Below are 24488 nucleotides of genomic sequence, written 5' to 3' on the forward strand. Positions count from 1 at the left end.
GAAAGAAAATAAAAACAGCAGCATTCACACATTAAAAGGTTGCACTATCCCACGCTAAAAAAAAAAAACTATCTGTCACTTTAATGTGAGGCCTTAATTGCAAAAAAGTGTCTTTTCACAGATGGTGAACAGCCGCTGCCAAACAGACCTATCAACAGGTTTGGAAGCTGGCCTCGGATCAAGCTCCGCTCCGACACCTCCACAGGCAGCCGACTAAAAGTACACAAGCAGCCGGAGCCGCAGCGGAGGGCAGAGCTGCATTCAAAGCCCGTGTGCCCCGTGTACTCATGCAGCGTGCAGCTATTGTGAAGCTAAAAGGTTTTCACACTGCTCTATGAATTCCACGACCCACTATGTTGTGCTACTATGTAGCAGTTTAAAATGGCTGGGAAATTATTCCAAGGAAATGTCATGATGTCATTCATGTCCTGGTGGGGTCATAGTAACTATAGCATTTAAGTCAGGTTGCCTTTATTAAATCCAGTAAAACAAAAACAAATACCCCCGTAACAGAAACAGTGGTTGAAAAGAAGTACAAAGACTTTTTCATTTTCAGTGAGGAATGAAACTGGGTCACTCAAGGACAGGGAATTTCAATTTTTCTCTCTGTCTATCTCTTCTTCTCCACCACCCCTGCAGAAAGCAATCTGAGGAAGAAGCCGCTGTACGGAGGAGAGGAGAGGAGAGGGAGGACGAGGAGGGAACCAGGAAACGGGGAAAGACACTGAACCAATTACCGCCAGTGAATACAATTTTGTGTTAACAGCTTGATAATATCCAGCGTCCCCACGCCAGACATACACACACCCGCCCCATCGCTCACGTGGGCACAGCCGGAGGACTCTCCTCACGCTGCTACACACATCGCTCATGATGAGACGCGCGGATACACACACCTACAGCCGGCAAATGCCCAGACATTCAAAGTGAGAGCCGCTACCACTAGAGAGGTAGCTACCTAGAGAGAGAGAGCGAGGCGTGGGGCGGCACAGGGGGCGAGCGAGGCAGACCGTGGGTTCGAGGAACATCAAGAACAGAGAAGAATCCACATGAGAGAGAAACGCACAGTCCAAAGTCTCCGTTTGTTCCCCCACTTTCATTATTTTATCTCCCGCTATAGTGTTTGTCTCATCTCTACACAGCCAGAAAACAAATAAAAGCATTAGAGACATTACAGGCTGGAGAGTAAACAGACGAGGGCGGAGGAGAGATAGGGATCGATTCCAGCAGTAACGCCGTCGCAGGAAAACAGCGAGGACCGATGAGGTACTGTTAAAAGTAAGGACGCACACGGAGCATATGAACATATGAACACACGGCACTGAAGCATTAGCATATGACTGGTGTGATTCTATAGGAGCCCCAGCGTGAAGCTCCCTCTAGTGGCCCCCCACCCAGAGCGCGAGAGGACCTCAAGGTGACAAACACTAGTTGAGATGATGTGCTTTTGTTACCAATGTCACCATGACTCCAGGCTGAAGCCTGAGAGGACAGTCGTTCTGGGGGAGGGATTATTTCCTGGCAAAGGCTTTGTGCGTCTTCCTACAGGTGACTGACAGTAAGCAGACTGGGGCGTTGTGGAAAGAAAAGAAAGAGGTGAAACTGAAACAAAACCACATTAAGACTTCATGTGATGGATTACTAGTCATTACAAACTGATTTTCATTCCAAACATGAGCGCGAGCGGCGAGAGGCTTCTTCTGAAAGTGAGAAAATTAACTGTCATAACTCTGTGTTGGCTGCAGACAGATATCAGGAGGGATGAGTTAAAGAACTGAGGTAAATATGACTTTGTTCACAGCAACTGAAAGCTGGACTTTTTACGGCCACTAGCGCCAATTATAATTTGATTAGCTCAACAGACCGTTCTGTAACTTAGAATCATCTCAATTCACGGGTTTAACTTTAAATGGCTCAAATGATTCTGCGTCTCAACTCCAGAGTCAAGCTACAGAAGACAGTGTGGTAGTGATGCCAGATCGTGTTAAATCTACCCACACAGACAGACCAGGACCTCGTCAACACATACACAGGAAGAACCTTCAATGCACAAAAGCCTGGTTTGCTCATACGAGTGAGCGACGGGTGAGACAGACGGGGGGCGTCCATGCATCAGCCCTCCATCAGCGCGGTAATAAAGTGTGAGGTCGAAAACAGGAAGCAACACACACACACACACACACACACACACACACACACACACACACACACACACACACACACACACACACACACACACACACACACACACACACACACACACACACACACACACACACAGAACAACCCGTCCTCCCCCACACGTACACACACACGATGAGCAACAATGTTATGACAATAACTCTGAGTTTTACAGCCCACTGTAGCAGCACATCTGGATAACATCAGGACACACAGGCGCAGATAAAGACACACACACACACACACACACGAGCAGAGTAAGCGAGAAGATGAGCACGCGCACACACACATGCACGCACAAGCACACTCACACACACAGGAAAAGGCAAAAAGCCTAGTTTTCCTCTCTCCTCTCTCTTCCTTCGTCCCTCACTCTTTCTTCCTTGTTCTCCATCTCTCTCCTTCCCTCTGTTCACTCTGTCTCCTCTCTAATCCTATACGACAGAGACACAGAACACAAATCTCCCTGTTGGCAGAGGAGGAACAGCGTGTTTCTACTAGGAGAGGGAGCAGAGAGACGGAGGGAATGAAGAAGGGAAAGGGGGAGACAGAGATTGACTGTTGAACACCAGTTGAAGTGATTTATGAGGTTGGAATATGTGCTGGAACATATGTAGACACTCCTTGTCTTTCGGCTGTTTCTGCAAGAGCGCACACGCACACGCACACGCACACACACACACACACACACAATAATCTTGTGCCAAGTTGCATGTTTAGCGAGCTGAAGGTTGTTACATATCTTACAGTAGGCTGATACACAATGTGCAGTGACACATTACATCCTGTGTAAGTTACAAGCAACACACACACACACACACACACACACACACACACACACACACACACACACACACACACACACACACACACACACACACACACACGGGCAGCTACATCCAGCTCATCCAGCTTCTCTGGGGAGCAACATTTCTGCTCTACAGCAGCAGAGTTATGATACCAAAACCTTTACTCGAAATCATCCAACTTAAATTATTGTAATGAGAAAAATCATCCAAGCCAAACACAGATCACAGCCTTTATATATAAGGCCTGGGTCTTTAGGGGTCGCCTGTTTTCTACATTTAACATCTGTGTGTGTTTGGCACAATAAAAGGTTTCAAACTGGCTTTGACTCCTTTTAAAAGTTTATAGTTTTGACCTGCTATCATCAGACTTGTACTGTGTCATTACCCACAATGCCTTGAAGAATACACTCACAACAAACCAGACACTATCAGAGATTCCTTTCTTTATATTCTAATTTATTTATTTCATCATTTTAATGTCCACTCGTCGTTGCTCTGTAATAATTGGGATATTACGAAATGTATTCTTCAGTCTCTTCAGTTACAGCCTGACTCTGACTAATGAGGTACTGTAGGTGCATAAAAGACATTTCAGTCCTGCCAACCTGGAATTAATGTAGAGCAACTATTTATGAAGTGGGCCGAGTGAATGCTGACCTTTGCAGCATGCGGAACATCCTTGAATGTTAAACTTGAAGAGCAGATCAGCTTCTTACAGCCACATTATCAAACTTACAACAGATTGAATAACTGATCAATTCAATTCAATCATTTAATTCTGTTTCACACCGTTTCATTCGTTAGTTTCAGCTTCTCAGATTTGACGTGTTCCGTTTTGCATCTTTTTTCTTTTCTAAATCACTAAAGATTAAATGTCATCTATCTTGAGCTGCAACAAACTGATTAGCTAATCAACCATTAGAATAATTACTTAATCATTTAATTAGTATTGTTTTAGACACAGTAAATAGACACTCTGTACACACTGGTAAATTATTTCATTATATTGTTTTTGCACAAACACTTATTATTACTTATTAGAAAATTTGCATAATGTGGAAATAACTGTTAGCTTCCTAATTGGTTGGAGAACACAAACAAAATAAAGATATCACCTAGGGAAACTCTAACAGGCATTAATTTGACCAGTGTTTCATTGTGTGTATTTTTTGTTAAGCTTTGTATTACCGATCTCATTTCCATGCGTTTGGTTTCTTTGAAACTATACAAGCAGGGCCTCGTGTTAATTAGTGCTGCCAGGAAATAAAAGATAAATTAGACATTAAAGAACAGAATGATGGGGTGGGGGATGGAGAGGAAGGGGTCACACACAAAGGAAAGAGATCAACAAGCCAGCAGTGTTTTCACTTTTATGCCGTTTTAACAAATTCGTTAATCTGTGTTGTCTCTTTTCTTCCTTTACTCCCTCTCCATCACGCTCCCTCCCTCGTTCCCATAGTAATCATTCGAGCCTGATTGCGCTGATCCCTCTGTTCTATTTGTCATTAAATAAAAGGCACTCGCATACTGACGCACACACACACACACACACACACACACACACGAAGACAAAAACATACCAAGAGACAGAAACAAGTGCCATTTAATCAAATGGTATAAATAAATAAAAGGTTTTTATTTCCCATAAGTCCATCTGGTTGCCTGCTTGTCATCACACACACACACGCGCACACACACACACACACACACACACACACACACAGACCTGGATCCGCTGGTCAATAAAGCTCACACACGCGGTCTGAATCAAAGGCACGGGTGACCACACACATTGGCTGGCGAATCTAAATGTAGATGAGTTCAATCTGCTCGAACCACTGGCGGCAACAAGGAACCTTTATCAAGCATCACATCTATTTGTTTTCTGTTGTTTCGCCACCGCTTTAACGAAACGCTACCAACACGTGCGCTTCGTGGCTCTGATTTCCAAGCACTCTGCAGTTTAGCTGAGATGTGATTACAGTTCTGACCCAGTGCTTCAGTAACACACTACTGTCAACTCAGGCAAATAAAAACTGGGACTTTATTGACGGCAGCCCATAAATATGAGCAGGGAAGAAAAGGGATCGTACATTTACTCGCTGATGGATTATACCTTTCAGACAAGTAGCCGTGTCTGTTATTTCTTTCTTCTTTAATGCAGTTAGGAGCAGAATGGGATAAGTTGAAGTCTGATGCAGCCCAGAGCAGCGTTTAAAGTACGTCTGTGTGCTGCAGTCACCTGTATTCCTACTTCTCCCTCATCTAGACTAAACCCATGTTGGTGGTTAACCCAAAGCAGATTTTTGTCCTTTTTCCAGATCACTTCCATGGTTACAATTTAGCTGACATGAAACAACATGGACCCGTCCTTGAACAGAACCAGGTGCTAAGGAGCCTCAGGAACCCGGCTAAAAATAAACGTCCTGTTCGTCCATTCTTCTGTGAATTTCCACCATGTTTAAGCAAATGAGACAAATCATGCATTTGCATTTAGAAGATGTGATGAATAGATTAATGAAGGAACCCCAACCCGCAAAGCAAAAAGGTTCTGTGTCCAGTCGGTTTGTTTTTCTCCTCCTTTGTATTGATCCTAGTGGTATTTCCTCATTAATAATAGATCTGCAAACGTGTTGCACCATCTGACTACATTCAACCTGCACAACTCCACCTGATTAACAATGCACGGATGCACAGAGACGTCAAGAACAACGCTGAACCCGACGCAGGTTAAGTTCCCCCGCTTCCACAGCAGGTCCTGCTCCTCCGGGAACCCGCATCACTTCTTCTATGTAAGGCCTTTAAGGACAGATCCTGATTGAGCTGATTAAAAGAGAAACACAAGCTGCGCTTAAAAGCGCTCTGCACTTCGTCTGAGGAATTACTCTTGGCAAAAAACCGGCACCACCACAGAGCGACGTGTATTTATGAGTCTTCACAGTCTGCAGCCGCGCCAGACATTTACTACACAGGACCCAGTCATTTATCATTATATATTCCTGTACAGTACTGATGCAGCCTGAATAACAGCGTGCACTGGCATTCCAGAGGTTTTATTAATACTGAAGGGAGAAATCGGAAAATTCCGTCTATCAAACACACAAACACACTCGCCCCCCCTCCTACCCTCCACCCCACCTCCTTCTCTCAATGAATTGTTCCTTGTCTCTAAACTGATGGAGCGATAAAGTTGGTTTAAACAGCCGTAGACACACCGGCACACACTGCAGAGGCAGGAACATGTGTTTTACATCAGGAGCTCCCAGCCATACAAGAGCTAATGTTACCATCTGTATGCATGTGTGTGTGTGTGTGTGTGTGTGTGTGTGTGTGTGTGTGTGTGTGTGTGTGTGTGTGTGTGTGTGTGTGTGCGCGTGTGTGTCAGAACAGGAGTGCAGCATGTCTTTGCAATCTCCTATCAGCTTTTAATCTCCCTTCAGCGGGGAAGGGGAGCATCGAGAGAGGGAGAGACAGAGAGAGAGAGAGAGAGAGAGAGAGAGAGAGAGAGAGAGAGAGAGAGAGAGGACAAGCACTCAGTGGGAGAAAGTGATAACCACTCAGTGAGAGAGAGGGGAGGCACAAAGTTCCCCCCTCCCTCCATCGCTCCCCCCTCTCCCATTATTCACTTTGTTTTGCAGGGCTTCTTCGCTTTTTCCCTGCCTCAGGGGGGGCAGAGAGCAAGCGGGCACGGCTTCTCTGTTTTGGTTTCCATGCGTGTGTTTTACTGTCGAAGAAGCTTGGGGACGGCTTTCATTCCGGCTCCCCGTGTTACTTAAGCGCAGCGGTGTCAACAGCCGCTTTAGCCGTGAACGGGCGGCTCCCCCAGTCTGTTCAGACGCAGTGAGCGAAGCTGAAGCCTGCAGCGTTGGCGTTACTCAGAAAAAAGCAAACGATTAGAATTAAAGATTTTAAATAACGTGCAAACACACCTAGATGAAGCTGTAACCTGATCAGACACATTAACACACTAAACACAGATTAAGTGAGTTTTTGTCTCAAAACTAGATCACGACTTATTGCTGAGGCCGGATAATGTGATTTGCACCTGATTAGGTCCAAGCCGAGGTTCTGCTCAAGTGCAGCAGGTGTGAACCGCTGCGAGGGCCCGATCATTTGCTTTTAAGTGGAACACACAAAGAGCGCATCATGAAAGAGTCACTGGGTGGTGTAGGCGACGGGCCGCACACACGTCAGGGGAGCGCGATAGCGATCTCCAGCTCGAACGTCGCTCGGCAGAGAGCAGGCTCGCGTGCCCGAACCAGCAGACAGGATACTGCTGATGTTGCAACACATCCGGTGACCATCGACGCGCAGGCTGCAGAAACCATGTCAATGAATTCAGAACAGGCTTAACCCTTTTCTGCCAGTCAGCGTGTCAACGTGCAGCTGCAGAGGCGGCGCCGCCTCCTCGTGGCGCTTGTGCAGGAGGTTTTTAATCATTTGTTTAAGACTAATATTATGCGAATATGGTGTTGTTGGGTTTTTTTTTATTTGCCAGAATAGCATCAATAGAAAAAAGAGGAAAGGTGGGTGAGCCAGCTCTCGCTGACTGGGAAATGAGTGTGCAGCTGAAGCGGCTTCAAATATCCTGAAGTGTAAGGTCAACACAGGAAAACTCCTCCACAAGATTTCAGCATTATGCATCACAACACGGCTCAGCTTTGGAGGCCCTGGGGGCAGATGTGAGTTACTGCTTACAGCAGAAACATGGATTTTGAACACTGGCCAGCTCTGAGCGTGTGTGTGTGTGTGTGTGTGTGTGTGTGTGTGTGTGTGTGTGTGTGTGTGTGTGTGTGTGGGGCACACTCTCCAACCTTATTAGGTTGTACTTGTGGTGATGCTTAACCCCACTCAGAGCTTGGCAGCTGCTCCCCGTTGTCTCTGCGTCTGCCTTTACCTCTGTCTACTTTCCCTCGGTCCTCTCGCTCATCTTCCCCTCTTTGTCGTCTCTGCCCGACTCGCACTCCTGTCTCCTTTTGCACTTTCTTGCCTCTCTCGCTCGCTTGCTCCGTCTCCTGCTCACTCCCTCGGTGGTCTTAATGTAATGCGACGCATGTTTCCTAGTTAATCTGTAAATAAGGGGCTTTAAATAATGGTGATCATTCACATATGCTTGCCGTGTGTGTGTGTGAGTATACATGTGTTTGCATCCTTTGGATATTCATGTATATGGAAGATTTAATTGGGTAGCATCAAGTGTGTTCATTCAATACATTTTAAAATAAGATAAATAGATAGAAAGCAGCTAGACATAAGGATATATACAGTATAATATATCAAATATCAATTTGTCAGTATCCCAGTGCTATGTCTTTGTCTCGTGTAGGTTCCAGACTACTTCACAAGTGTGTTTGCAGCATCAGACGTTAAAGTTGTGACTTTCAGCCACTTTCTGTGGCTCTGACAGGAGTTGTTCCTAATCAGTGAGCTGTGTTAGATCAAAGGAAAAACACAGATTCACTTTCAGACAGGAGTTTCTCTCTAGACTGACTTCAGTTATCACAGTGACCTAGACCCAAAACGCAGGACTGAAACTGAATCCTATCAGATTTGGCTTGAATAACAGCAGAATATGTTGTTGCAGGCGGAAGGATGCTTCATGGTTCCAACATATCTGAGAAGTGAGGAGATGACAGTGTTGTAATTGTGCTGACTGCTCTGTTCCCCGTTAATGGGAAACATAAACACAGGGTTTCTATGACCCGTGCTCCTGAGTTATAACTCCGTGGCAAAGGTAACGCAGCAGAAACACGAAGTCAACTTAGAGAAGCATGAACGCTCAAGGACATGTGAACGCAGCGCTATCTCACAGTGAGACAGACACACAAACGGGGGCACGGTGCACACTCCCATTGTTTGGCTGCACCTGGTCTATTAAAGCACAGGACAGACGGGACCAGGGGACCTGAATGTGTTTGTCAGTGCGTGTGCGTGTGTTTGTACAACTTCAGAAGCCAAACATCTGCAACAGTGACGCACCTTCACGTAGCGGCACAAGCACATAACACAGTCCCACATGGAATAAAAGAGGGGTTTGATTCATTATTCCTGACTGTGATTTGGTTGCTTTGTTTTTCAAGGACTATATCGTAATGAACCAGTTTTCAGGCATGCAGCTCAGACCCTGATATTAAAACTCCCAGTCTAATTGAATTCCGTCTATAAAGACGGGCTCCTGAAATGAACAAGAAACGCAACATACAGAGTATAATTATTAAATAGCTGTGTAATTTGATATAAAAGTAAGATAAATATGTCAATTTTGTTCCCTCCGAAAAGTTCTAAATGGTTTTTATCAAACTTTATAGATGTTCACAGAGCCTCCACATCCTGGAGCCCACTCCACACCCTCCGTGGCGCACAACGGCAACAACCACACAATAATATCTATAGCTTCAGCTCTTATTCACCCAGCTACACTGGCGCACAATACGAGTCGATACGCAACGCTCCGGGAGCAAACAAGTCTCGAGCAGCTGAAGCTGCGTCGGGTCCTGCTGCGTCGCACCGCCAGATACGCGGGGAGAGGGAGAATAGTTGGGGGAGAAAGGAGAACAAAGAGAAAGAGTCTTAAGGGAAATTGAGTATACAAGACGCATCATGCCAGCGAGCAGGAGCAGAATTCATAAACACACCCGCACAGCGACAACGCGCACGCATGCACACGCTGCCAGAGAATTCCTAATGAGTGAAGACCTCACGAGGGACGCAGGGGGGGGGGTGATGTGCCCTCCTGCAGCTTTAACCCCCGAACCAAGCGCGCACGCAACTCGGTGTGTGCGCGTTGCAGGTTTTTGGGCTCAACATGGTGTGTTTTCCACCGAGAGGAGTTAAAAGTTAAAGTCTCCGCTCTACATTCCGCACACACGCACGCTCGCAGTCGGACGGCACAGGCTGCGTTTTTTTGCCAAGAGGGCCTTGGACCGTCAAGGTTGCCATGGCGTCGCTCCCTCACACACACACACACACACACACACACACACACACACACACGGTCTCACTCTCACACACCAATGCAGGGTGTGACTAGATGCTCTAAAGTGAAGTGGATTAAAGTGTCAAGATGACTGGTTGAGTGTGTGTGTGTGTGTGTGTGTGTGTGTGTGTGTGTGTGTGTGTGTGTGTGTGTGTGTGTGTGCGTGCGTGCGTGCGTGCGTGCGTGCGTGCGTGTAACGTATACAAGTGTGTGTGACCTGCATCTGAATGCATGCACCGCGCCTTTAGACTCTTCACCAAATCAGCTTTCTCGTCGCAGTAAAAGAAGGGCGTGCTGCTGTGATGATGAGCCCCATCACGCACACGCGAGGGCTGCATTAAAGACGTCAGGGGCGCAGCAACAGAGCAGGAGAGATTGGCAGCCGACATCAATAAAGAATAGATGTAGGTGGGAACTGGCGAATACAATGCTCTGGGTTGCCAGGTTGGGCAGTTAAAACTAATTGCACCAGGGTTAATTTTTTTCTGCAACTTGCATGTCGTGACAAAATTCACAGTTGTGTTGTAATGCTGCCAGGTCCCGCCTGAATGGTGAGGCAGCATCCGGCCACTGAGTTTGAAAAATGCTGCTCGCGAACTCCACACAGCGAAGCTTTAAACCTGAGCAGCTGATGCTATGTTTTCAGCCAGGATCCTGCACCAATTCGTCTATTTCCAGTCACTTATTGGAAGCGCTTCGACACAAACTATTCACCAGCGTTTTCTCCAGCCTCTTTCCTCTCGTTTGTCAAATGACATCAATCAGCATTACCAAAGGCAAAGGGCCTGACTGTGTGAAAGAACCTTAAATTACGAGAAGAAATGAGGGGAGGAAAGGAGAAACGAGCCAGGAGAGCCAGGACGAGGAAGGCAGGCAGGGATTTCAAATTAACTATTGGTCAGGGGTCAGATGGACATTTAATCTAACCAATCAGCTTCCTAATTACACAAGTGCTGCCAGAATGGCGTACCCTATGCATTTGTGCATGTGTGTGTGTGTGTGTGTGTGTGTGTGTGTGTAGCTGGCCAGCCTTGCGTGTAGAGGTCTTGTTGTAGCAAAATGAACATCTGGCCTCAATATTGGTTCCATGTGTGAACACACACACACAAACACACACACACACACACACACACACACACACACACACACACACACACACACACACACACACACACACACACACACACACACACACCCTGTGGTGAATTGCTCCTGCCTTACACAAAAAGGAGCGCGACCAACAAAGAGAAACTTACAAGGACTGAGGGCCTGGATGTGCAAACCATGGCAGAAAAACACTGAGCGCTATAAAGGGAACACAGACACACACTTCCAGTAGTCTGTGTATAAGTTGATTGTAACAGTAATTGATGTAAACGTCTAAATTACAGCTAGGAGCTAAAATAACCGCTGTGTTTTAGCGTTGCCATGTCGACATGATGGAAACCGGCTGGTTGGTTCACTGGCAGAGAGGGTGGAACATCTGTGTCATGGGCGCCCAGCTGAACCAATGGGAGGCCTGTGTGTGTGAGTGGCACGAGACTGAACCAATGGAAGCCCTTCTGCAGCGAGCCGACACGAACAGTCAAACTATATCGCGTTACATGATATTGGAAGATGGTGTTATAAAAGAAAGTGCATTTTATATCATATATTCCAGAATGGAGAGCTCGTCATGAATAAGTCACAGAGTGCAGTAATGATACGACAATCACAGGCAGACTTTCTTAATACACTGATGCCATATGAAGTAATTGGCCGTCTCGCTGCATGGCCTCAGCAGGAAGGTCGGGGGTCAGCCCCCCAGCAGCAGCCCTGGAGCAAATGGGATTTCACTGTCTTGCTCCAGGACACTTCAGAAGGGAGATACGTCAGGCTCAGGGGAAGGAGTCGGAGTTTTCCAACTGAGGGACATTTGACTAATCACCAGGCGGCCCCGCTGCCAGAGGAGTGACTGAAAGCGAAAGCGCGCTGCCAAATCATGGGACTCTGAAGCTAATTTAGTGCACTTCTCTACAGCTGCTGATTGACTTTACACGCACAAAAGGAGACGCGGTCAAAAAAAAAAAAAAAAGCAGGTTGCGAAGGAACATTCTAAATTTTTTTAATGTGTTTTTCCCCCCCACATCCGAGTCAGAATCAGTCAATCATACAATTCAGAGCTCACTCGAAAAGAGGATTAACATACGAACACGAGCCAAGATACAGTCAAGCAAATAAACTAATTCTTGATTTGTGCGAGCCAAAAGCGCCAAGCTGTCATCTTCCCACTACACATGTTGTCAGCTGTAATGTGCGTGTGTGTGAGACGGAGCTCAGCGTGTGAGGACGAACGCGGTTGCGATGGAGTCATTTGTTTTTCCAGCCAAACGCAATATTTCTAGCGCACAATGAGACGCTGTGAACTGTCACACAGCGTAAAGCCGCACGGGTCATAACAGCGAGACACACACACACACACACACACACACACACACAGGCCTGTAAACCAGGATCTCCACAGACACACATCAAAATTACAGCGAAGAGGTTGTCTGAGTGTGTTTCTGTCGCACTAAACCGGGCTTCAGATTTGAGGCGCGGTACCACACACACACACACACACACACACACACGCACACGCACACACGGACACACACGCGCCTTTCCTTTCTAGCCTGGCTGTGTTTATTTGAGTCTGTGTCCTGATGGGAAATGTGACTGCTGCACAAACAAACTGAACCGGCCGGAGCAGACGACGGCGTGTGAGCGCGTTCGGCTCCAATCGCTTTGTCGTTGGTTTTTTCAGACACAACTCTGTGACCGGCAGGAATCAAAGCAGCGTCCGTGGGGACGTCTTCTGCCGCAGCGTCGCTTTCCATAAGCGCCGCTCCTCTAACGATCCAACTCATCTCCAACTATAGCGATCGCCTTGTGGAGCCGTTCTAGTTTTAAATGGGTTACATCCAATGCATATCCAGTAATGGCTCCCTGCATCATCACCTACTGTAGGAGTCACATTTTCCACATCAGGAAAAGAAGGAGAAAAGGTTTAAAAGCACTTCTGCTGAAGGGAATCTCCCCAAACGGTCGGGTCAGAGTTCTCCGTCTAGTATCAAACTGTGAGAGGGAAACGGACTCGGTTCTAACAACATGTAATAAAAAAAGCAGGAATTTATTAAAGTGCCCAAAGAGACAAGTTAAAGGTTCTCTCCTGTTCTTGTCTTAAAGTAAACACACAAACAAAAAGTGATGCATGCGCAGGCAAAACGGAGCATAAGCCCCATCATTTCCTGTTGCGGATATAAAGCGGTGTTAAATTATCAGCATGGAGAACATTTCAATTTGTGCTTTAATTTCCTCACACGCGCACACACACACAGAGCATCAAAATGCAGACACATCATACATAATTAAGCGCACAAGCAGAGGGAAGCGCACACAGGCACATGAATGCATATTAACGCACATGAAATTACGCAAGCAGCGAGGGAAGATGGGCATTAGAACATAGAATAATGAGAACTTTATGGATATACAGCTCTGTGTGTGTGTGTGTGTGTGTGTGTGTGTGTGTGTGTGTGTGTGTGTGTGTGTGTGTGTGTGTTGTGGGTCTTTTTAAAAATAATTAGCTCCGTCAGGCACAAATGTAAACTTTAATGAAACTCTCCTCTGATCTGCTGAAAGCACACATTCCCGTTTATCTTCCCGTCCGTCTCTCCGCTCAAACAGAACTGAATGTCGTGCGTGGGGCTTTTGAGAAGCCAGAAGTTTGTTACGGCGTCAGTGAGTTTCTCCCTCTCGCCGCCGGTGTCCACCTCGCTGCTCTCCTCCTCTGTCCTTCAGGTGGAGCTCTCTTTGAAGGCAATCTGGGATGTATTACGGATGTGAAAGGATGGGGTGGATTCACATGTGTTTGTGTACGTTCGCGTCTTCACATATGTTTGGCTCAGAGGCAGACCTTTTTCGGCCCTCTTAACTCGAGAAACCACCATTACTCAAAGACTGTCTCATTCCATTTATAAATGAAAACATCAACAAGGCTTTTACTTTAATTTCAACTCAAACCCTCATGCGCCGTCTATCCATGTCAGTCACAAAGCCAGAAAATAGCATTTCTGACGGAGGAAAAAAAGTGTTCAGTGTAATAAATCACCAGGAAACAAAGCCAATATCAGGGCAATGTCTCAACATAGCAACTCTGTGCAGCAATTATACAGCAGCCTCAAAAAAATAAATTCTACAAAGCAAACGGCCTCTGGAACCAGAATACTAAAAACTTTGAATTAGTGTGTGTGTGTGTGTGTGTGTGTGTGTGTGTGTGTGTGTGTGTGTGTGTGTGTGTGTGTGTGTTTGTGTGTATATTGATGTCTGTGTATCAGGTGAGTTGTCTTTTGAGGAAAAAGAAAAGACAAAAAAAAGGGTAGCGACGGGTCGATTCAGACAAGAATAGAAAGAACACGTGAGGTTGGGAGAAAAACACACACACACACACACACACACACACACACACAAACACACACACACACACACACACACACACACAAAGCGCGAGCAGATGTTTAGATGAAATACGACTTTGGACTTAGTTCCTGCTTTTTTAATCCCTCACTTCCTCCATCACCCTCCTCCCGCACGCCTCCTCCCTGCACTCTCTCACTAGAAGTCAATTTGTATTGTACTTGTATTGGGCGGGTTCACCTTTTATAATTTGAACCCCTCCTTCCTGCGTCAAAGGCCAAATTTAATATGCGTGTGTGTGCTTATTTTAGATGATCCTCAGTGCCCCTCCCTTGCCCTGCCCAGCGATGAGTCAACCAGCCAGTCTGAGTGTGTGTGTGTGTGTGTGTGTGTGTGTGTGTGTGTGTGTGTGTGTGTGTGTGTGTGTGTGTGTGTGTGTGTGTGCGACATGTCAGTGCATGCCATGAGAACTGAGAATGAATGTGTTGTGAAAGGCGGGAGAAAGATAGCAGCACGGGCCGTATCTTGGTGAGCTATTAACGTAATGAGACATGTTCAGGTGCTCCTCGTTAACAAATTGTGTTGTTGTTTGTCGCTTGCCTCCCTCGTCGGCTTTATTCCCGTCACCTCGTTCACTTCACGGCTCCGTTTAGTCCTTGAGGCACTAATCACTGCATATGAACAGCACCGGATGTCTACGTTGAAACATTCAAAGCGTTTCTGTTTGAATGAGGTGCTGTCGCTGCTATAACACACTTCTATACTTTAATCACACAAACTAGAGATTATGATACTGGCACACGTGCTGTATCCTCCTCGGACTCGCCCATCTTTCTGTCTCAGTTTTCTTCTCTCACGCACTCACACAGTCTCCCTCTCTCGCTGACTCGCAGACACACACTGCTCCACCCATGATAATGAGTAAACCTCTCGGTGCCCCACCCTGCCCAGTCTGCCAAGATCCTGCCAACACCTCACACACATATACACACATGCGAGAGGCCAAACCACAACTTATGAAAGATGCCACAGTCTCAGCTCCGTCCTGCCGCGTACAAAGACCATCGCGCATGCGCGCGCGCGCGCGCGCACACACACACACACACACACACACACACACACACACACACACACACACACACACACACACACACACACACACACACACACACACACACACACACACACACACACACACACACACACACACACACACACACACTTTTCCGATCTAATGTGATCATAGCCAACAAGCTCTGCTGTGTTTGCAGACCACAATCTGTTCCTGCCAGTCCATGACATCACTGAAGGGCAAAGCATTATGGGCCACAAAGCAGGGTCAGGGCACCTAGTTGCAGGTAGGTAACCAGGGGAACTGTCAGCTTGCCTCCACTTTACTGCAGCAAAAGGCAACACTTCAGCGTTGCATTAAATTGAATTAACTCTAGATTTAAAGCATTTTATGGGACAGAAAATTAGGTCCAGGGTTCAAAGAGGGATGAAAACATACAATCACATGGGCACATGCATATACGCTTTGCTAATGTAAAGTGGCGTGAGCACTCTGAGTATGATGGAGGAATTACAGTAGAGTGTAGCTGCTCACTCCATGAGGTATAATCCTTACATCAGATTCAAAAGAAATAAAGATGAAGGTGTATTAGTAGCAGAATTTTGACAACTAACGCTCTCAGCAGGCGTCTCTACTCATAGACGCATACAAAGGCATCAGTGACAGAGTCAGAGCTCGAGGCTGAAGTGAGCGTATAAATAAGACAAAGTAGGACGATTAGGCCTTAATGGGAGGAAGGTTGAGGGTGAGTGGGTGAGTGGGTGAGTGTGCAGATGTGCCACCTTACCCGTAGCAGCGACTGGGACTCCTCCTTAGCGGCTCCTCCTTTCCCCTCCTGTCCTCCGCCACCTCCACCTCCGGCCCCGCCTCCTCCTCCCCCTCCTCCTCCTATGTACTGCTGAGAGGGCATCTGGCTCTGCTTCTCCCCTGGACCTCCTCCCGCAGCTGCTCCTCCAGGCCTCCCTCCTCCATAAAGCTTCCCATCTCCCAGCAACAGCTTGGTATCTCCCAAAAATGACTTGGTGTCTCCCAGGTAAACCATGCTAGGTGACGCCACGCCTCTTTTCTGCTGCGCGGCGTCGTGATTGGCTGAAACAAAAGACAGCGGGATAGAGGAGGAGAAGAGAGAGGGGCTCCCACCTCCCGACCCTCTTTCGGGTCCCATTCGCTCCTTGGGCACCCAGAGTAAACCATGGGCCTGCTCACCTCCTCTCTCCCCCAGTCCTCTCGTTTCCCCAATCACCCAGCCTTTCTCTCGCTCTCTCTCTTTCTCCTCACCCCCCTCGCTTTTTACCACCCCTCCTGCCTCCTCTCTGCCTCCCTCCGCCAGCCGTCCCTCGGGCGGCGCCAGCGAGTAGAGTAAGCGGAGGTCACCCTTGCTCTCCTCTTTGATGGCTAAGGTGGACGGAGCCGAGCAGCCGTTGGCCGAGAGCGTGAGCGACGGCGTGAGTGGGGCCGGCAGGGAGCTCAGTGAGGAAGAGGAGTCGTGGTAGTGAGCGGAGTTAAAGTGGTCGAGGAGCGCTGATGAATCTGGAGCCGTGAAGTCGCAGCGTCGGCAGCGGCAACACGCATGGACACGTCTGCAGACAAAAAACCCGAATGAGCACGGACGAAGAAGAGACACTGCTGCATTAACACGATCGTGCATAAATATATATATATGCATAGAGCGAACACTGCATTCTTATTCCGTAATACTCCATCTGGACAGTACTTTCCATCCTAACGTGACTTGAATAACAGCTTTTATCATCATGCAAGTGACAACTGGTTCGGTTTCCTTTTCAAGGCCAGAGTCAATTCATCTTCACATCCATTGATTGGAAACATAAACACTCTCATTCCCAGTGGCTCTTAATGGACTACAAATGTTTCAGAAAAATAAGTTTTTCATTGATCGCATTAAAAAAAAAACTTTCCATGAAATTACTGAATTTAAAGTGCATTAGTGCCAGTCTGATTTTCTCCCACCGCCCAGGTTTCTCCGAGCCTGTGGACAAAAAGTGACTCAGCATTCCTCCAAATCATCATGCATTAAAACAGAGCTGCGGCGAATAATGCATTAGATAGAGCAAAATAAATCATCCATCAACGAAGCATCCATATTTGCCGCTGGCAAGGCCCTGAATGACCAGGGCCAGCAAGTCAAAGCGAGCCCAGGATGTATGACTATACTGTTGGACGGCCTTTCTCATTTCTTTAACAGCAGATTGAGGCTTTGAACAGCACCTCCAGTGGCTCAGAAACAGTAGGACTGTGATAATGTGTGTTGCAGAGGAACACCTTGTACCTAACGCGCTTAAACGTCTCCAGATGGTGAACAAATACATAGTGGCCTCTCTGTTTGTCATCACCATACACACAGCACACATGGATGGGTGCGCTTACTGACTCTCTCTATCACACGCACACGCACACGCACACGCACACGCACACACACACGCACACACACACCAAGTTTACTCCTTCAATCATTCATTCCGCACATGCACTGATGTAATCCGACATTTTCCTGATTTCTGTCGGCAGCAGCATCTACAATGTTCCTACACACGATGAGTGGGGACGTTTTTTTTTTTTATTAATGCATAAATAAAGGTTAAGGCAGAATGAAGTCTAAAGGGCAAAGCCAGAAGTGTTCTTAGATATCCCAGTGGGGAACGTGATAGCAACGCTAATGCCTACTTTTGCTGCCTCCCATATCCAACAGTCTCTTTTTACGGATCAGTGGACATACTTTATATATGTACACATACCCGGTTCACTTTACAAAAAGCAGGTCTCCTCCTTCCCTGTAGCTTTGACTCCTCCATGTGGAGTACAGCACATCTCAATAACTCTACATCATTCACGGTCTTTGACCACATTCAGATATGCACACCTACAGCGTTCTTACTGTTAGAGAATAATCAGAACGTCATCTGCCGCTCGGTTGTTGTTCATGTGTGTTTGGATCCTTGTCAGAACCAAGGTGAGAGTGAAACTTCACTTTTAAAATGGTTAGTTTGTTTAACCTACTGTGGTAATTATCCCACACCAGCCCGGCCTATTGTTCAGAGCACCCTATAATTAAATCTTAGCCTCTGTTTTCTAAAACTTGGCCCTGGAATTCTTTTATGTTTAGGTCGATTTTATTGGTGGTGTGAAACTTTCTGGCTTTATTTCAGTTTTATCTGATTTGTGCTCCAACATTCAGAGCTTAGAGTCTGTTGGGGATGTGAGTGGACTGTTAATTCCCCCACTTCACTCTCCTGAATGTCTTTCAAGTTCTTCCTTTCTCTCGGTCCTGTTCTCTCTTCTCTCTCCCACCCTAAGTCACTCTAACTTGACCTAACGCTGTATCCTGCTGCTCATCTGGTCTTGAGGCTGCACCAGCTGCTGGTAAAGTCTGTAGTTGGGCCGCATTATGCGTAAGATAGTGAAGGTTTTACAGAGAAAAGGATTAAAAAAATGTATTTCTGCAAACTGTTAGGAGAAAAAAAAAGGCTGATCACTCGTACTAGAAGTGGACACTAAACGTGTCAAGAGGAGTTCTAAAGGTTCAAATTGAGCAACATCGCATTCACAGCTTCATGATTCAGTCTTTGTTCCAAGATTCTAGGAGCCCCTGCTAATGCAGCGGATAAGGGGATTTGGTGATGCCGTGGTGCAAAATGAATTGGAAGGCAAACACTCTCTTCCAATCAGCTCAGCTACAGATTGTTGATTCTCGCCCTGATGCTGGAGAATGTCACGAATCAAACACTGACGCGGGTAAAACAGAGTCGAGACACTAAAAAACTAGCAAACAGAAACGTGGAGGATATCTGGACATATTGTAAGTAGAGGTCCCTGACACTAAACACACAGACGGATTCCTGGCACGGCCTCGTCTAATAACAAAGTGTGGAAGACGTGTTCATCGAGGAGCATCTTCGCTGGGGAAAGAAAGTGCTTTTGCTTGTAGCCTGTCCCGTGGGCCATTTAACAACAAATTCAGGGCCAACGAGAAAACCATAAGTCAAAACACGTTGGTCCCACAATAGCTAATTGCTAAGCACAGGTGGTGCCGCAGTCTTTAAACCTGCCAGTCTAAACGCCGCCTGTGTGCGAAGTGATGATTTCGTAAAATGATTGCTGAAAATGAGTGTGCTCGGCTCAACGCTTCCTGCATAATTGAGTGTTAAAAAAATGAGATTTTTTTATGTGCAGTCATCTCCTCACTGGAACATTTAGTCATAGACTCTAACTGGAATATTATGACCTGGAATAAAACATATTCACATTCACATGTTCAGTCGCTTAGTATATGCTTGACCCAAAATTCAAAAAGTCTTTATTAAATCCGTTGTTGTCTCACCTATAGTGTCTGAATATCTCCTCCTCCACCTCTGTGATGAAGTGACATTTCGTACACGAGTACTCCCTCTCTCCGACGTCCCCTCTCCCCCCTTCCTTGTCTCCCACCGCCTCCTCCTCGGCCTTGACGTGTGGAGAAGCCCCCTTTAGGTTGACCTGCGTGTGGCACCTTTCATAGTGTTGCAGCAACACGTCGATGTCGGTGGTGGCAAACACGCACTGGTCGCATAGGTGGGTCACGCCTGCGGTGAGCAAAGATCAAGAGAATGAGGAGGTCGTAAGGAAGTATAAAGACACAGGTATGAAGTGAGGAAGCAGAGATCACACCTGGGTCACCTCTGGGATTGGGAGGGGTCACGCTGGGCGAGTTGTTGCCGGCGGACTTTGAACCCGCGGCGTCCTGTTGCTTGGTGGACTGCGGGAACTTGCTACAGCATTTAGAGCAGGTGGGCTTCCGACAAGCGAAGGGATGAGAAATCTGCGAAGGAGGAGCGGAAACGTTGGTGCAGCAGCCGTTTCGGATGTTTACACACTTTCATTCTAACAAGGAGCACTTTGCCCACATAATGAATCTGAAACCTCCTGCTGTGTCTGCCTTTGTCTGTGCAGGTGACACACAAATGAACACAAATGCGCAAATATCATTAACTAAATCACGCCACACTCGTTCAATTTTGGCTGTTAACCAAGCGTTTTGCATTTTTAACAGCTGCAATGGCAACGTTTGGCAGCTGGAACAAAGGGGGGGGACGTGTGGGAGGACCGGGGGAAGCAAGGGAATTTTAAATAGGCTGAAAATTGGAACAATTCACTTTACACTTGTTCATATATTAAATTTTATTTTCGTGTGCCTACAACAGCTGCATTTTCGTCTAATTGCCCGGCAAACAACAAAGTAGTGAGCAAATCAACATCTCCAGGTCTTATTAATCTCACCTCCCCCAGGTGTTTATGCGGCTGGCAGAGCCCCTGTGGACAGTACATGCAGTGCTGGATGCAGCAGCGGTGGATGGAGTGGTTGTGCTGGTAGTGCAGGAGCAGCGGCGCCACCACGATCACGTCTGCGCTGTGGGCCATCGAGTACCGAAAGTCGCACAGCTGACAGTTGTAGCTGGTCACGACTGCCTCCGAATCGCTGCTGTTCAGGTCGCCTGCGATCAGAAAGCGGCAAAGATGTGGGTCAGGGCGCAGGAAAACACGGGGATGAGCGTCAACTGTGTCCTGGGCCGTGCCATCGTTACCTTGGCTGGTGCCGGACGGGTTCGACGATGCGTCTTTCCGGCTCTTAGGCGCCGCGTGCTCTCGCTCTCCCGCCTCCCGCCTCCCCCCTCGCTCTCTCTCTCTGTCCACAAGGGCCGGATTTGAGTTGCTGGGGCTCATGGCGCCGCCGGCGCCCGCTCTGTGCCTTTGTTCATAGTGCTCTAAAAGCTTAGCCGAGCCGCCCGACCACTCGCAGCTCCAGCTGCAGAATTTGCACCAATAGTACGCCTGCAGGCTGCCGGGCTCGCCCGTCCAGCTAGGCAGATCGGAACACGCCCCGACGGGGACGGAGTACCCGACCAGGGCGTCGTCCTCCGCCCTCACGCCCACGCGCTCCGCCCCGTCGGGCGCCGGGCCGCGCGCCTTCGGCGGCGCGTCGTGCGTTGCCAGGTTGTGGTTGGCCAGCAGGGGCGTGGTGGGCGGCGTTTTGACTTTGTTCGGATGCAAGGACAGGAAGTGCTGCTCGAGTTCTAGGGAGTTGCTGCCCATGTACGTGAAGTTGCAGAATTTGCAGCGGAAGTACTTAGTGTTCCCCTGGCAGTCAGACGTCTTCCGGCCAATCCCGATTAGCGTACCACCTAATGTCACCTGTGACGAGGCGCAGGAGAGAGAAAACAGGGCATGACTGAACACAGTTTTAAAGCAATGGAGATGATTGCCAGATAAATATAATAAACATTTCATATGATTATTTATTTAGGTTGTAGATCTAGTTTATTCACTCTTGTGGTGTTTCACTAGCTTTGATAAAATATTCATATGATGGCTCTGTGCTCCGTTTACCTTGGCCTTAAAATCTACATGCAATACATTATTAAATGTAATGCAGCGGGTAGTTATGGGATGCCTGACATAAGCCTTCAATCAGGGACCTGTGCTGCTGGGAATGTGGAAAACTACTGTATGCCTTAGCTGCTCTTAGTACTTAAGCTCTCGGCAAACGTAATCCATCATTTTCTGTAACTACGCACAATTAAAAGGCTGCTCTAAGTCTAACTAACCATCCAAAAACATATCTACCGTGCTCCAGCATGTAGTGCATGAGGCCAAGCTGTTGCATTGCTGAGCGAGCAACCTGACACTTGCCTGCGTTTCATTAGCCCCCAGACTGCATGTGATTACAGCTAGCCGCTGGCTGTGCTGGTGAGCAGGCGACCTGGCACCGCCGCTACGCGTCCTACTGTACAGCCGCGTCCTTTAATACCGGCGCGCGGGCCGGTGATAAACGTTTGGCAGGACAAAATTCAACACGAGTTACGCTTTAACGGAGCGAAGATGTGGCTTCATAATTTTTCATTCAGAGGGATTTTACAGTGCAAATATACTTTTTAATACAAGTGCTAATTCTCAACCGTGGAACTTGCTTTTCTTTCATTTTATTCCAATTAAAACTTGATCATTAAACGTCTCGCTGTGTCTTTTAGTGGAGAGGATAATGGAAACGACTTTATATTCATTAAAAGCTATGTTCTGCCTGAGAACAGAAATTAAAAGTAGGCAAACAAAGACAGACTTTGAGAAATTAAGATGAAAGACAAACTTAAAAAAAAAAGAGCAAGGGAAGCAATATTCATTAAAAAGATGACAAAAGTGAGACATGGTACATTTCAGCTTCATTTAGGAGTACAAATCCAGAATGCTAAATGGAAGCTGCTATTAGGTGTCATCTCACAGCAAGCAAATCATCGAATCATCACGTCCCACAGAAGCAGGGGAACGTGAGAGAGTGAGCGCAAAACCACTAAAAAAACAGGTGAGGAGAGGGAAAAGGCGCCTGATCGGTAAAAAAGCTCAGATGTGATTGAGAAGGTGGAGGAGAGACAGAGGCATGATGGGAGACAAGTGAAGAACAGAGATGAGGGAAAGTTAAATATGTCCGACAGCTGTTCCGTTCTGCTGCCTAACAGTTGATCACATCCAGCAGATTCAAACCCGTTCTGTCTCCTTGCCTCCCTTCTCTCCTTTCCTCCCCCACCTCTCACCCTCCGTCGCTCTGTTCCTTGCCTTCGTTATCCCTCTACTCCTTCTCCCTGCGCTCCCATTGGTCGACGGCCCACCTCGTCTTAGCAAATGACAACATGGAATTTTCCAAAACGTGGGCGGGAGAGAGAGAATCAAGAGCGGGATGGGGAGAATAGAGACCCCTTTCATTCGTTTTTTTTTTAAATACTTTCACTTTTTCTTCATAATGACGACTTAAGCCCACTGGATTTTCTATTTCTGACTCGCTGTGTGTGTGTGTGTGTGTGTGTGTGTGTGTGTGTGTGTGTGTGTGTGTGTGTGTGTGTGTGTGTGTGTGTGTGTGTGTGTGTGTGTCCATTACGTGACTTACAGCCATTACAGCTTTAAATGAAATAAGACTCCTTGACTATTCCTCACACTCGCACATACATTCATTAGATCGTGTAGTTTAAAAGTTTCAAACACACACAGTCCAAAGTATTTACTATATATGCAGCAACTCTGCTTACTGCTCAAATGTATGCGTGGTCAGTCTCCCTGTTTGATACATTTAGGCAATCTGCTGCTATGAAGCCAGAGTGGGCACATTAGTGGCACATTATCTCCACTTTTAATATTTTTTTATGGCCTTTTGGCCATGATGGGGCCGTGAACTGCAATTAACACACAACCTGTGCAGCTGCAGTGGGTGTGATGCTGACAGGTGGACGTTCACCCAATCTTAGAGGAGGCTGAGGAAACGGGCGATCGAGGCAAACACTGTGTTTTCACAGTGAAGGCAGGAGCGATCGTGAAACCGACGGGCAACGGGAGAAGCCAGGTCAAACAACGAAGGCGCCTTTTAGAGGTGAAGAGGCAACAACAGGAAATTCTTATAAGTGAAAGATTTACTGTTCCAGCCCTTTCTATTCCTTCCAGTTACTTTCACACAGTGTGAAGCACTATTGCTGTTACTGAACAGTTTTTCATCCTTATGCGTATATTGTAATAACATTTATAGACTTGATGAGAATCACAGTAAATCTGCCGCCCTGCCTTCCTGTACTGTAAGCAGGGCTTACCTGAACATCGTATGTGCCATTCATCATGACTGTCCTGTGCTGCGGGTTGTGCATATCTGGCCTCGTCTTGCTCGACTCTTTGGCTTGGTTCGTCTGTCCCTGTCCTGCCTGCATGTCTGGGAGCAGAAACACAGGGGGGGTGAGGGGCGCAGGAGCACATATACAGGCCGGTGCGGCTGCCGCAGGCATCGGGGAAGAAGGAAAACCTTTAGATCAACGATTAACAAGTTGCTGTTGAAATCCACCGCTGCAGCAGAAGCAAACTGAAAAACAAGCCAGGTCAATACTTTACATCTGCAACAGAATCTTTACGACGCTGGGGAGCAAGGATTAATTAGCTACGTCAGCTGCAACCTGATGCCGTGCAGTGGCTTTAACCACCCATAAAT

At 47.1% G+C, this 24488-nt stretch overlaps 1 protein-coding gene across 2 annotated transcripts in view; it reads right to left on the reverse strand.

Moving 5' to 3' along the window:
* The window catches only part of trps1 (trichorhinophalangeal syndrome I), an 81514-nt gene that overhangs the window by 18273 nt on the left and 38753 nt on the right, over positions 1-24488 (reverse strand). Inside the window, exons 4-10 of one of the 2 annotated variants that reach the window (XM_029166279.3) lie at positions 24100-24215; positions 21058-21664; positions 20753-20967; positions 20144-20294; positions 19818-20058; positions 16685-17058; positions 16266-16567 (exon numbers count right to left, since the gene is read on the reverse strand). In XM_029166279.3, coding sequence (XP_029022112.1) covers positions 16266-16567; positions 16685-17058; positions 19818-20058; positions 20144-20294; positions 20753-20967; positions 21058-21664; positions 24100-24215 — 2006 coding nt within the window. Of the gene's footprint in view, positions 1-16265; positions 17059-19817; positions 20059-20143; positions 20295-20752; positions 20968-21057; positions 21665-24099; positions 24216-24488 lie in introns of both variants that reach the window. The other variant, XM_029166278.3, reaches the window with a different exon arrangement.

The sequence above is a fragment of the Betta splendens genome, chromosome 11 (assembly GCF_900634795.4).
Source record: "Betta splendens chromosome 11, fBetSpl5.4, whole genome shotgun sequence".
Lineage (NCBI taxonomy): Eukaryota > Metazoa > Chordata > Actinopteri > Anabantiformes > Osphronemidae > Betta > Betta splendens.